At 40.4% G+C, this 15093-nt stretch overlaps 1 protein-coding gene across 2 annotated transcripts in view; it reads left to right on the top strand.

Annotated features, from left to right (window-relative positions):
- The window catches only part of PHYHIPL (phytanoyl-CoA 2-hydroxylase interacting protein like), a 54304-nt gene extending 39211 nt beyond the window's left edge, over positions 1-15093 (top strand). For both annotated transcript variants that reach the window (XM_031060710.1, XM_005425562.2), the window contains exons 2-5: positions 4614-4810; positions 9702-9876; positions 10780-10897; positions 14453-15093. In XM_031060710.1, the coding sequence (XP_030916570.1) occupies positions 4614-4810; positions 9702-9876; positions 10780-10897; positions 14453-14987 (1025 nt within the window). In that variant the 3' untranslated portion in view covers positions 14988-15093. The remainder of the gene's footprint in view (positions 1-4613; positions 4811-9701; positions 9877-10779; positions 10898-14452) is intronic.

Below are 15093 nucleotides of genomic sequence, written 5' to 3'. Positions count from 1 at the left end.
GCAGGAAACAGATAAATTAAGCTGTTAAAACCATGTAATAAGAATCTCAATATATATGCACATTTCAAAACCACTCAGTAAATACAGATACACGTTTTAGTTAAGTAATGTTTTATTCTTGAAACTATTTTTAAAATATTTTGGATACAGTGCACATTTCTTGCTAGAAAATGCACAGCAGTAGTATCAGACAATGGGGAGGAAATGAGGAGAAGGTTTAGAGGGGTTTATCCCTCTAACAGGATTTCTAGGGTCAGGCATTCTCTCTTTATCTAATTTAGGAATTAGTTTTACAAGGATACTTATTTAGAAAATATTCCTAAATATGCTTATATCAGTATAAAAATCTCTTTTGGGAGGTAGTTTACCAGGATTCAGGGGGAGAGGAGAGAGAGATACTTGAGAGTCTGAGACCCTTCACTTGTTTTTTTGTACATGAAAGGAGGCACAGCAAAACATCAATATTACTTCTGTGGTTATGGATAAAAAATTGAGCTTTGAAATAGAGTAACTATCCTAGAGAAGTGCACTTACATAGTGTAACAAATAACAGTCTTGATTTAATATTTTTTTGAATGTTATTGCATTTGCATTTCCTCTGTGTGATTCCACTGTCTCTCTTGAACAAGGTGTTGCTGTGAACATTGAAATGTTGGTGTTCAGGTTAATTATTTGCTAAGTGGGGACATATTGTCCTGCCTCTGTAAAATAATTCTGTACAGCCAGCAGTTGGACTGGGAGCCATTGATTCCTCAGCACAGGAGGAAAATATGAGACTGTATTTTTGCTTAGTTAAATTTAAAGTAGCAGCTAATATGTAATTTCCTGGCACTTCCCTGTCATTTTTGATGGTTTATACAGAATGAAGTTTTCTCTCTTCTGTTGAATTTTTGAGGAAATTAAATACCTTCTCAGTAAATTGGAGAATTCACTGTCAACTACAGCACTTAAATATTGTCAGTCTATGTCAGATTTCTGTAATTACAATATTTTATTTCTATAGATCTGATATATAGCATATCCATTGAATTATCAAGACAAGAAAATATAGAAACTTTAGTATTTCAGAAGGTGTAAGGGTTTCTCTGCTCATGTCAAGGGAGTTCCTGTTTGTAAATGAGTTGTTCTCAGTTGTTAGCATCCACATCTATAAGAGGATTTCTTATGTCATGGTACCTAAGACATGTGTGCTCTTAGACATTGATCCCCTCTCATCAAACATTTCTTCTTCAAAATACCACAGCTAATATCTCTCATTGCATTGAAAATGTTACCTTGAGAAAACCACATTCTGATTTCCCCAGTGCATGCATTTTAAAATCTGAATAAGGTGAGATTTTTTTTTAAAAATGTGATTCATGATATAAAATTCTGTTTGGCCTTTAATGTGTTTATTACATGTGCTGTTGGTATCTATCTATCTATCTATCTATCTATCTATCTATCTATCTATCTATCTATCTATCTATCTATCTAAACCTAATCTTTCAGGGTCTCAGAAATTGCTTCTCATCCTCACGTACATATATTTTGATTTTCAGATACCTTCCCAGAATGCTTTAAGAATCTAGCATTAGCTTTTAATTTTGTACTTTGTGAGTAGAGTCTCGCTTATTTCTGGCTCACAAACCTGAGTCACGTTTCCCTCCTCACATTGCTGGATTTTCATGGAGCTGACAGCTCACAGAAGTAACCGCAGGAGTTAATGTCTTGTGTGTATTCCCAGACACTACACCCAGCACCTGGTGCACCCTCTCCTGCATGACAGCAGCCCCAGTGAGTGAAATTACACCACTGTAGGGGAATATTGTGGTGGCACACAGGATATTGTGGTCACCATGGTTCCACTGACTTTCCTCCCAGTCACTGCTTGTGGGGTATCACCGGGGCTTTCCTGTGCTTTTGTCTTTCCCAATTCATTCAATACCTTCTGGATATCTCACACACCATAAAAAATTGCAGCAACCTCGAGACTGTTTTAAGGTGCTTGAGTGCAGACAGACATGATTTGGGTGAACAGAACAATCACCAGGGAATCTGGGCTTTCTTTTTTGTAGCAAACTTTCAGTCCTGAGAAAAAGGCCAGTGTTAGAGGTGGAGGTTCTTCAGGAGCTTGGCATGTTAGGTGTGCTTAGATTTCTTTGTTGTCTTTACACTTCCCCTAAAATATGTGAATATGTGTGTTGTATCACCTAGTTTTCTGTCTAAGCACTACCCTACCCCTAACCCAGCACCATGGGATTCCAGATCACAAGGATGGAGGAGCAGCAATGTTGGGGCCCTGCTGGGATAGCCTTGGTGTGCCTTTAGCCCCAGTTTTCCTGAAACTGTAGGCTCTTTGACTCTTTCAACCGTAACCCCTACCCTAACCCCAAAAATTACCTGGAGATTTTCTGCTTGACATTTACTTACAGCTATTTATTCAAAAGCCAAGAAATTAAAAGGAATGGGAGTGGAGATATCTAAAGATGTATGCCAGATATTAATACCAAGAAACACACAGAAAATTATATCTATTTCCAGAAGCACTTTTGCTCTTTGCCACTGGTGTTCTCCAGAATGTTTCTTTCTCTCTGTTAGTTTTGGTCAATGGTCATTACTGCTTTGCACGTGTCCTGAGGCTGAAACCACCTTGGCTGTTTGTAACACAGCTCAGGCCCTGGGTATGGAATACAGAAGCTCATTTTTAGGCTAATAATTTGCACATTGAGCTATTGTGGATTTATGGCTTGGATTTCCTGGCTGCATGTCTGTTCAGGGTACTATACAGTGTTCAGTGTCTCAGTCTGTCCAGTTCTCCAGCTCTGAGAACCTCAGCATCCACACTCCATCTTCTACTTAAACACAGAGCCCTGCTCTTGGAAGAGCTGATCCTATGAAGCCTTTTCAGTGTACCTGGCAGAGCTTTCAGTCATCTTTCAAATACAAATTGCTTGCAAAAGAAAGCAGTGCCATTTTCTCCCTGCTGGCTTTCTGAAATGTCATGTTGGGAAAAGCACTTACCACGTCTTTCATATGAAGAGAAAGCTTTCAGTAATGACTGGTATTTCTGAGGCTGTTGCAGCCAGTGCAGCTGTTGAAAATGTCACTGTGTATGGCACAAATAGGGGGCATTTTGAGCAAAATCATGCACTAACTGCTTTTGGTATTAGTTGAAAAAGAAAAAAAAAAAAGCAATAGGATGTTTGAAGAATAGACAACCTTTTGAATGTAAATGCATAAAATAAGACAAAAATTTAAAAATAGTTTTATTAGTTCTTGAAGTCATCAGTAAAAATACATTATTCACAATACTAGCTGGAGATCTATGAATTTTGCAGAGTCTGTGATTGAATTTCACATATCTGTGAGCAGAATTTTGAACAATCAGGCCAATAGTAATATTCCTGCATTGAAGTGCTGAAATAATTCTTTGGCAGGGTATGATGGGAGGCTGAAATGTTCCTAATGTTTTCCAAGTAAAGTTTTTTTTACTTTTATTACTGCCCAAACACCTCTGAGTTCAGTTTTTTATCATTTTTTATCAGTTATGATGAAAGTATAAATGCTATCTTTTTCTATAATTAGATGTGACTGTGAATAATTCTGGCAATGTGTTGCCTCACATCCCTGCATGAGTTTCCCATCTTCATCATTTGGGAGCTTTCCTGAGTTTCTTACAGAGACACTAGCTTTGGTTCTATCTGTCCTTATCTATATTCAATTTTCATTTTTTTCTGTTCTGTTTCTTTACTTCTTCTCTTACATCATATAGATTTTTTCATTTTTCACCCAGTATTTTTTCTCATCTTACTGGGTTGGTTTTTTTTCATTTGTTCACTTTTGACTTGAGTGTTATGTAAGTGCAAGAACACCTAACATTTCTGAATTCTAATGTTCATGGAATGTTGAACTATAAAATTGCCTTGGGAACTAAGGGGAGACCTAAATTTAGAACCAGTGATTCTTTTTGGGGTCAATGGTCATTTGTTCATCTCCCATATGTACTTAGAAAAGAACTTCCCAAGAAAACTGCAGGGTCTCAGCTGGGAAAACGGGAAGAATAAAGAACAGAAAATGAAGTTTCCTTGTGTGTTCCTTTTGCTGTGGCTCATCAAAGTGTTAATTGTTTCATTTCAAAGGAGTTGCTGTTTTAAATATGTGTACACATATGTGTATATGCATCCACCATCTATAAACCTTGCAGAGACTGGCTGTGTTTTGTGCTTGAAGTTTGGTTTAAGGATGGATATGATTTCTGCTTGTGTTTAAGTGGCTGACAGATATGAATGGGGCCATTATGTTAACTGTGGGCATTGCTGGCTTCTTAACTGAACCTTGGAGCACTTGATAGCTTCAGGTGCTTTGTCCTGTCAGCCTGCAAGCACACACAGTGGTGATGGCAGCCACTCTGTGCACCATGTTATTAGTGCTTATTCACCTGAGGAATTTCATCCCTTTCCAATGCTTTCCATCACTGACATCCAGACTTGTGTAACTGTACCCCAGTGGCTGCTGGGGACCCCCTGTGAGCCTTTGTGAAAGGCTGTTCAGAGATGTGCTGGTACTGGAGCACACAAAACACTGATCAGATGGGTCCTTCACTGAACAAATTGTGCTTATTTTCCATGCAGGGAATAAATCACAAGACAGTGGGATTGCAGAGATGGAGGAGCTTCCAGTCCCACACAACATCAAAATAAGTAACATCACGTGTGACTCCTTCAAGATTTCTTGGGACATGGATTCTAAATCCAAGGATCGCATTACTCATTACTTCATCGATCTCAACAAGAAAGAAAACAAGAATTCCAACAAATTCAAACACAAGGTAATTTTCATTTATAATCAAGGCACAAATGCTTGATTTTAAACAGATGAATCTCTGTGTTTTATTAACCTTTCAAAGCCAGGCCATGGGAAACAGGAATTAGATATCCAGCAAAGGTGGGTTTTGATTAATCAGATGGAATTTTGGTTTACTCAAGGTACCTTCTCTGTCTCCAGCCTATGTGCATGTACACACAAATACATTTGTTTCACAGAGAACTGCACATTACCTTTTCTGTTTCATTTGAAAGCATTTTTGGTACCTCTACAGTGTAGTACAAGACTGACATTTTTATTCCTGACTAGTTCTTTATCATTATTTACAAAACGTGTGTATTCTCTCCCTGTCCTTGTTCAGTGACAGACTCCTGAGAGCAACACATATCATTTCAACAGAAGAGCCACAAATTCTAATGCACTTCAGGAAGGCTTCCAGCAACTTTAGTTTGCAGCATTCAGCACTGTGACCTGAATATTCATCTGGCCTCTTTCCTAAAGCCTCTGGTGCAGGAACATATTGAAGGCATTGCAGGATCTGCAAATGCCTTACTTACCAAATCCAGCAAAATTTGCTTTGACCTCAGAACAGTTGAAATGCTGAGATGTCTAGAGAAACATTGAGACAGAACATTCTTCAAATTTAAAAATAATGTTGGCATTGTCTAAAAGATAAGGTTTGCCAAGGCACAAATAACTATCTAAACAACTGTAAGGGCTGTAATTTTCTCAGCACCTAAATAACTGTTGGTTTCTAAACCAGTGAGATAAACAGAAGATATTCCCACCAATTTCTCTGAGGCTTTTTATTGTGAGAGTATTCTTCATGAGATTTCTGTTAATGGCAGGTGTATAATTTTCTTATTTGACCGTTGGTTGTTGTTGTTGTTGTTGTTTTTGGGTGGAAGTAACATATGCAGTAAGAGTAATGAAAAATCACTTACTATTTATTGAAATTGAGAATTTTACAAGTTTGGCCAGGTTGTTGCAGTTGCTAGGAACCAGTGTGTGAAGCACTACTAAACCTACTGTTATAATAGGCATGTATTATCCCCCATTTTTAATTGTAATAGCAAATAAAGTAGGGTATTTTTTCTTCTTTCTTACTAATTTTGGACTGACAGCCTTTGAATTGAAATTCCCATTTTACACTGCAGGAATAAATATATTTTCTAAAGTGGTATGCATTCTTTCTAATTTCATTTATTTTATTATTCTTTCTGTTTTCTCATTCATGTGCTAACTGGTGTATTCTTGGAACATTTATTTTTGTGAAAAGTAGAGCCATCCTAGTAGAGCAAACACTACATACACTTCAGGATCTTTATCACAGCAATGAGACTAGCCTTACAATGGAGGGGGGAGAAAGGATATTGGTAGTAAAACAAAGAAAAGCTATTAGATTTATTTTGTGTTTCTCAGCAATTCCCTAGCTTTTTATTGTGCAGTACTGTTTAGTCAAAGGACAAAGGTAATTGGTTTTGTAAGAACAGGAGACTAAAATCTATCAATTAAAATGGTGAATAATTTGGATGTTTTGTCGGAATTAACTAAAAATTATTGCTACTAATTTTGTTTGTGACTTGGTAATGATTTTTGGTGTGATTTTTTGATGGTTTTGTTCCCAAGCTTGAATGACAGAGATCCAGAGAGCAGAGAGGGTGGACAATAGTAAAGCACAGACTGAATACTCCAGCTCTGTGCCAGAGCACGTGGGTGTTGCTTTCATGCACCTTTAGTATTAAGCAATTTTTAGCACACCTCCTAGAACGAACTTTGGTTGATAATTGAAGTGCTCAGATTCCAAATGTGTAAGCCAGGTGTGGTTCAAGACAAGCATCCTTCCTCCCTCTAAGGTCAGCCATAGGAGCTTCCCAGCTGAAACTCAGCAGCAGGAGCTGATAGCCCAGCACTGAATCCTCACAGCAGGGTACTGATTTCAGTCCCCACCCATCCCCTGACTTCCTGACAAAGCTTTTGCATAAAGGAGAGGGATAGCACTGCCCTTCTAGCAGAGCTTTTTTAGAGAGAAAGCAGTGAGTCCTACTGCCTAGATACAAAACAGAGCATTGGGATTTACTCCTAGGAGCCATCCAGCACCCTGGCCTGTGCAAGGAGAATCCATCCTTACCTAGCTTACAGGTAGGGTAAGGCACTGCAAGTGCCCCTCTCTCTCACAGGTGTTAACACAAAGGACCAGCTCATTTTCTAACTTATACAGAATTAAGTATCAGTTTGCTCAGGTGGCTGTCAGTTACTTGGGAGGTAGACTTCACCTGATAGGTCCATGCTGTACCTCAGGAAGGTGAGCTCTTTGTTTTCTTGTGTAATTGGGAATGATTCAACTTTCCAATACTGTTTCTGTTGGCAAATATATAAAGTATATTCAGCATACTTAGGGTGCATAAAGTTTTATTATTTTTGACTATCATCATCATCTCTGTGAGTAAGGTTTGTATTGGTAGTGGTGTGCAAAGACTAGAATTTCAATAAGATTTTGTCTTCTTTTATATTCATTTTGCATACCTCCTCTCTTTTAAAATATGGAAATATGATTACTCCCATGTAATAAGAAAAATACTCAAATATTTAGCAAAAGTGGGACTAGAATCTGGGTGTGCTGAGTTCCCACAATGTGTTTTATGAGATGACCTGGCAAAGGAAAGGTTAACATGAAATGGGAGAAAGTTGAAGACTGAAAGCTGCCTCTTTTCCCAAAAAGGAGAGTAGAGAGACTCATACACCTTGCTGTTTAGTTATTCAAAGCTCCCAGGCTGTTCTTAGAAATTATTGCCATCTAGGTACCTTTAGAGCTGTCTGGTGGGTGCTGGTAGTGGAGCAGCCATCTGCCACTCTGGAATCCTGACTCTCCTTGAGCTGGCACAGTACCTGCTTTGCACTTTGATGGCTCAGCTAGGAATGAGAGCTGAGCAGAAGAGAGATGAAAGGGAGAAGTGGAGAATCCCCAGAAGAACCTCAATGTGAACATTTGAATATTTCTCCTCTATTGTGGCCTTTAAAAAAAAGTGATGTTTGCTTGCGAAAAAAAACAGCAGAATAGAGTTGTGACAAGCATTACATCTGCCCCTTCTCTCCAGCTATGCAAGACATAAACCCTTCAGGTCTGTGGTGGTCTGCCCCTTTCTTTTTACCCTTTTTGGTTTTTTTGGTAGTCTCTTCCTGTTTTGGTATGGTTGAAAGAGGTAGCTGATGCACAGCTGGAGGGTAAAGCTTTGACTCTTAGGGCAACAAGGCTTTTAATGTTACATGAAAACTGACAAAATTAATGGGGAAAAAGCCACCACTGGGGTGTGAGCACAGAGATCTGACCCAGGCGGAAGCTCTTTTACAATAACCCAAGAAGGGGTGACAGGAAGACCAATGATGTTAACTGTGACACCTGCTGACTGCATTAGCACTAGCAGACTCAATCCAGTGGGATGCCTTTTGGGGTGGTAGCTTTAAATGTCATTTGGTGTTTGTTTTTTTTTCCTTTGTAATTTTTCTCTACATATTATGAATTGTAGCATGCACAACTCTCTCCTTTTCAGATAAAGTTTTCATCCAATTATTATTTGATTTAAAGAATAATTGGAAAAAGAGAAATCATGACAACAAAATTTTACCCTGGATTATCACTCAATCACATCAATTCTTGTAATATCCCAAGCTGCTAAATTTACAGTTTCTTAATACAGAAACTGAAGATAATTTTTTGTTGATAGGAAAACAAAAGGAGAAAGATCTTTTTCCATAATAGAAGACAAGGGGAAAAAAATCCTTCAGATCTTGCTTAGAGATTATGACCAGGAAATATCTCCCTTCTATTCCTTTTTTCCTTTAAAGACTGCTATGCTATAGGACTACTATAGTAGTCCATCTACCTATAGTCCTAGTATAGGACTACTATATGTAGGTAGATGATTGTGGACTAGGATTTATAGGTGGACAGTTAAGGGTGTCATTTAAAGTGCCCACTTTTCACATGGCAGCTGTCTTACTATTCTGTTATTACTGGTGAATATTCAATAATAAATATCTCTCATTCCATCACAGCTCCTCAGGTACACTACAGAGAATCATTGAACTCCATTGTGAGTCCTTTCCCCCACAGTTCTTGCATAAAATGTCCTGTTCTTCCATTTTTTCTGTCCTTTGGTGGTCTGCACCTAAGTCTTTGGTACTGTAGAAATCAAGTATTTCAACTATAACAAGCAGCTATTTTTCTGGTTTGCACCCTGGGGCTGTGATATCCTGGAAGAGCAAAACAGAGGATTTGAAGGGGCAGTGGAGGGGAAAGCAGGAGGTTCAGTGGTAGGCTCAAGCTGTTTGCTTCTTCTGGCCATTGCTGTACAGAAGGGTATTTTGAAAAATGTGAACCATCCGTAGGTACTCTGCAATGTGTTTAATTTTCTTTGTTGAAATTTAGTTTGGAAGGTAGCAGCAGCAGTGTAGCTGGACTGATTGACAGCAGGAGGAATTTTGTTTGAAAACATTGGCCAAAAGAAAACAGTGAGAGTACAAGAATCTCTTAAATTAAGATACCTTTGTTCTCAACAGCATGTCTTTCTTTGTTTACATATGTAAGCATAAATGACCCTAGAGAGAATTATATATTTGGGCTATATATAATAGTATTACTCTACAGTCACTTGGAACAAATAATTAATTCATACATGCAGGTTATCCCCATGTCTCTTAGAAGAGGCCTTACATCACAGTCCTCTGCCACTGCTCTCTTTGCTCACCAATAAACTGCACGAAATAACTCAAGTTTGCAAAGAAGAGCCAGGGTTGGGGACTACGCTGCAAAAGCAGTGAAGGAAAGGGTGGCAGATTGGTTTGGTTTGGTTTCACTGCTGATTTGTGTGTCCTTTGGTGTTTTGTTTGTGCAGGATGTCCCCACCAAGCTGGTGGCCAAGGCCGTTCCCCTGCCCATGACGGTGCGTGGGCACTGGTTCCTGAGCCCCAGGACAGAGTACACGGTGGCGGTGCAGACGGCCTCCAAGCAGGTCGATGGCGACTACGTCGTGTCTGAGTGGAGTGAAATCATCGAGTTCTGCACTGCAGGTAACAGCTGGGGGATCCTGTGCCCCAGGCTGCAGTCAAGGAGTGCTGCCTCTGCTGCCCCACTGGGCTGGGCAGCTGCCAGTGCCAGCTGTAGTGGTGCCCTTCAATAGTCACCTCTGGAAACTGGAATTCACACTTCAGGCTTAGTATGTGCCGAGGTTTGGCACGTTAAGCAGAGGCAGCTGGACTGCCTTTGCTTGTGCAATAGCTTAGCTCTCCCAGAGTGCTGTTCCTGGCACCACTGCTTGTCCCAGGCTAGGAAAGGGCCACCTGTGTGCCTGTCACTGGCTACCAGCACCTGTGCGGTACAGGTAGAAGGACAGCTCTCTGACAGCTTAAGACATTCTGCTGCTCTGCCTTCTCTGCATGCTGCAAAGCCTCAGCACCATCAACGCCCCATCTCGAGGGTCACTTTGGCCTGTCTTTGATTTATAAGGCTTCCTTTGGATGTTCATGACCTGCTGTCGCTGTGCATGCCTGTGTGAAAGCTGAGGATTTAAGCTGGGTCCTAAGCAAGCTTTGTTAGTACTGTCATTGGTTATTGGCTCACAACCAGGTATATTGTAGCAAATAGTTTATCAGCTGATATGAGCCAGAGAGGGCAGTCCTGAGCTCCTCTGCAGTCCTGAGCTGCACTGCAGTCCCAAATACAGGGAAACTAGCTCTAACATAGGAAATCCTGAGCTGAAAGTTGCTGCAGGCTTGCAGAGTCTTCATGAGGAAGGAATGGGGAGAATCACAAACACCTGCTCCTGCCATTTGATTTGCTTGTTGCCACTGTTGAAAACTGGGGCATGATGTGATGTATATTACCGAGTTTTCAGTCTGCATGTGTCTGTGGCTTTTGGAGAGTGTTGTGGTTTTTTCTGCCCCCTGTACTAGCAGTTTGTCTTTCCTTTCCAGATTATTCAAAAGTTCACCTAACACAGCTATTGGAAAAAGCTGAAGTGATTGCAGGCCGTATGCTTAAACTGTCTGTTTTTTATCGGAATCAGCACAAAGAATACTTTGATTATATCAGGTAAGAAACTAAACATATTCAAAGTCCTTTGGCAAATTAAAGGAATAATGAAAATAAGTAAATAGAGACAGCTGTGCTGAAGCTGGAGCAGAATGCCTGTATGCTTTATAGCCCATTCAGAGGAAGGCAAAGAATAAAACACAGCTCATTTCTTTCACCTTGCTTAACTCAGCACCTCCATTAGGCAATAAAAGTCTGTTTTGAAGCAGAAACTGAGTTACTCACAGGGACTCCAACCTCATAAAAGCATCTGTAACCATAATGGAGAGTTTAGCAGCCAAATATTTCCACTGTACTCAGAAATTAAGAGTGAGGTGACTGACAGTAGGAGTTTACAACAATGTGCACAATTTGCCTGCATGTAAGAGTTCTATCTCAAATATTTGCTCTCCCATGTACAACCATCCTATTTCCATGCTCAAATGCAGTAATACAGACTCTGCGATCTGAATGTTAATTTATAGTTCATGTGGGGAGGGAGAGGGCATTATGTTTAGACAGTGTTAAACCTTCAGCTGGAATGAAAAAACAGGATAGCTGGAGATAGGTTCCCTGTTCTGCTGGAGACCCAGTGTGCCCTCCACACACGGTGGGAAGCATCAGGATAAGAGAAAAGCAGACTGTTTGATAGAAGGAGTCAAAGCTCGTGCTGCATGAGCAGGAACAGCCACACAGAGTAACCTTCTCCTGTTAGAAGAACATGGATGAGAGGTAAGCAGTGTGTTGGAAGGCTGCACCACTGACTGCGCTTCTTTAATATTCATCAGGAGATAGGGCTCCTGCTGGGCCACATAATTTCAGTTCTGAGTGTCCCACTAGTACCTGCCTAGAATGGAAAGTTTTTAAAAACAACTCAAGGCAATCCAGCTTCAAAGAACAGACTCCACTATATTTGGAAACATTCCCACTTTGTAGTCTCGGGTATCTAATTTATTCCTAGAGTGTGGTGGATATTGCAGAGCATGGGCTTGCTCTTCCCCTTCTGTGTTTTGGAAGGCTTATTTTATTGCACGTAGGGACACAGCTGCAAAACTCAGTAGAGGTAGAGAATAAATTGCGGTTCTTTGATAACCATAACCACTGCTGCCACCCTGGGCTGGATACCACAGAAGGGAAATGCCTGTGCTGTTCTGATCCTCAAATTGCTTTGTTTTCAGCTATGTAATCATAGTGCATCTGCCTTTGTGTTCATTAGTGCTGAAAATTGCCACTGAGGTGCATTTATAGCTGTGGGTTTGGACTTATTCTGCCAAATGTGACTCTAATTGATTGCACTCTATCTGTTCCTCTTCTTCCTGCTAAGTTCTTTCTTGGTTTGACACCAATAGAGATGGGTTTGTTTTCCCTCTGTTGGTGAGCTGGAGACAAAAAGCTGTTTAACCAGGCCAGTGGGAAGCTAAACTACCAGAACTGGCTGATGGTCCCCTCTTGTGATCAGAAATAGACTACTACAGTCACAAGGGCTAATCCTTCCCCAGTACACCTGTCTGTATGTTATGTTAAAAGCCCTAAGCACATGCTTCCTATTAGGGAAAATTCGAACGTCATCCCATGCCTGCCATGGTCTGTGGTGTCATCACACAGCCTGGAAAAGCTCTGGTAGCATTGGCATACAGGCAGCTGCTCCTGGTGCTAAAGCAGCAGCACCAAATGGAGGGGGTTGAGGTGAGCTCAGAAGGGGTGTTTGTGTCACTGCAGCTTACCTGGGCTGGGAGCACCAAAAGCAGCTCAGATCCCCCAAAAAGGCAACCTATAATTAGCCTAATTGGCCACTGGATGTCAGTATCTTGCCACAGAAGTGGAGCCTACTTTCTCAGAATGAGGCCTGACTTCTGAAGGTTGCAGAGGTTTCAGGTGGTTATTAAAGCTTATTCAGCCTTTTTTTTTCTCTTTTTTTCTCCCTAGTAACCTCTTCAGTCGTAAAATACTAATTATACCCCCACTCCAATCAATGTCTTATGAAATTGGGCTTGAGACAAGAAATGGGTAGTATTTGAATGGCTCAGAAAACTTCTGAAATATATCTTAGAGTAAAATAAAGATGTGCTGCTGGGGAGATTACAAATAATGAAAAACTAAGCACAGCTGGAGGTATTACTGAGTTGATTCAGAGCTGTTTTATAATGTATGCACTGAGTTTGTTTGCTTTGACTGCTACCTCCCACTTTAACCAAGCAAAACCTTCTCCCACACAGCACCATTTTACATGGACCTGTTGCAAGTTAGAAGCAGAGAGAGAACAGTCTTTCGTGGCTATTTTTTCCCTTTCCTGAAAGAAGGAAAAAAGAAAGCAAAAAAAAAAAAGTAAAAGCAAAGAGGGGAATATAAAAATCATAAGAATCTCCAGCCCCACAGCCTCATGCATTTTTAGCCTGTCATGTCAGTGAGTATAAAGACAATTGTTCCAAGGGTGCCTAGCAAATATGGTGTTTTGCAGGACTTACAAAAGGGGATGGTTCCCTTTCAGGTATTATGTGGTTGCAGGTGCAGAGGGAGACAAAGCTGCCACTGGAGCATGTCCAGAGTTGTGTGGGACACAAATTCTGGGGAATGCCCTGCTATACATAAAATCTCAGGTGCTAAGGAGGGTTAGAGGGTGTGTTTTGGAGTATTCTCCTAAATTTAGCAGCCTAATGCTGCTGAATGCAATTTGAGATTTGGGGTTTTAAAAATTCACTTGTTCATTGTACATTTCTTTTCACTGGAATAAAATTGAGCTAAGTTTAAAAAAAAAAAGTTAGTATTTTTTTCCCCTTAGGACTAGTGACTGCAGAAGCTGGATACCAACCAAAATGGAAACTAACCAAATTGCCTAATTCTCTGTGCCCAACTCTGCACTGATTGAAGTCAGCAGTAGACCAATTAGACTTGAAATGATCATCTGGGGACAAAAAATACTGGCAGACAATACATTCTCTCCTATAATCTCTCTAAAAAGCATCCTTCAGAAATAACTTTCACTGGCAGTGTTCTACATGAACTATATACTGCCTATGCTAAAAATACATATTAACAAACAGTATATTCAGCATATGGAGACTGACTTGCAATAGTCAACATGTGTTTATTGTTAGAAATGTAGTGTAAGTCAGAACAAATCAGCTAATTAAAGATATTTGTGATTGGGGGCTTTTTTGTTTGTGCTTTTTTTTGCCTGCTTATGATACACAGACTGCTGACAGAGAAAGCAGGCTGGAAAAGCATGTTTTGCCCTTGAACAGGAATTATTTTAGCTCTTCCCAAGTCTGATGGCACTTGATTTTCTTGGTCCTAAGACCCTGACACTAAATCTTCCAAATCATGCCATTACATACTAGATAAATACAAGCATGGTTGGTACATAATAGGCTTTATAAAATCAAAATCTTCCTACTGAGATAGAAAACAGGTTGTTTATACTATGTGGTCAATACAAAAAAAAAACCCCTGTCTTACAGTTTAATGGTTTTCCTTTGTGTCCCTTCAGTCCTGTTTCCAAACAGCATGATGTCCTAACTTCCCACTTTTTCTTTACTATGTGTTACAAAATAAACAATACCAGTCCTTCATTTGTAGAGAGCATCATGGGAATGCTATGCAGCCCTCTGTTAAGGATAACAGTGGCAGCCATGGCTCTCCAATCAGTGGGAAGTTGGAAGGCATCTTCTTTAGCTGCAACACTGAGTTTAACACTGGGAAGCCACCCCAAGATTCACCCTATGGAAGATACAGGTATGAGATTGCAGCTGAAAAACTCTTCAACCCAAATACTAACTTGTACTTTGGAGACTTCTACTGCATGTACACAGCCTACCACTACGTCATCCTCGTGATCGCCCCGGTGGGGTCACCTGGAGATGAGTTCTGTAAGCAGCGCCTTCCCCAGCTGAACATAAAAGATAACAAATTTCTGACCTGCGACGAGGAAGACGGGGTCATGGTTTACCATCATGCCCAGGATGTTATTTTGGAAGTAATTTACACTGATCCTGTGGATCTCTCCCTTGGCACAGTTGCTGAAATTACTGGTCACCAACTAATGAGCTTGTCTACTGCAAATGCAAAGAAAGATCCCAGCTGCAAGACCTGCAATATCAGCGTTGGACGTTAAAACTGCCCTCATTCCTTAGGAGTCTTCAAACCTCTGTTGTCCATTTCCATAGTCAGACAGTTCTGTCGGAAGCATGCACATGCCGCTGTCACCAAAAGCAACTACC

The sequence above is a fragment of the Geospiza fortis genome, unplaced genomic scaffold (genome assembly GCF_000277835.1).
Source record: "Geospiza fortis unplaced genomic scaffold, GeoFor_1.0 scaffold92, whole genome shotgun sequence".
NCBI classification, from domain to species: Eukaryota; Metazoa; Chordata; class Aves; order Passeriformes; family Thraupidae; genus Geospiza; species Geospiza fortis.
Note: the sequence above shows the minus strand (reverse complement) of the source record. Positions and strands in the feature narration are given on the sequence as shown.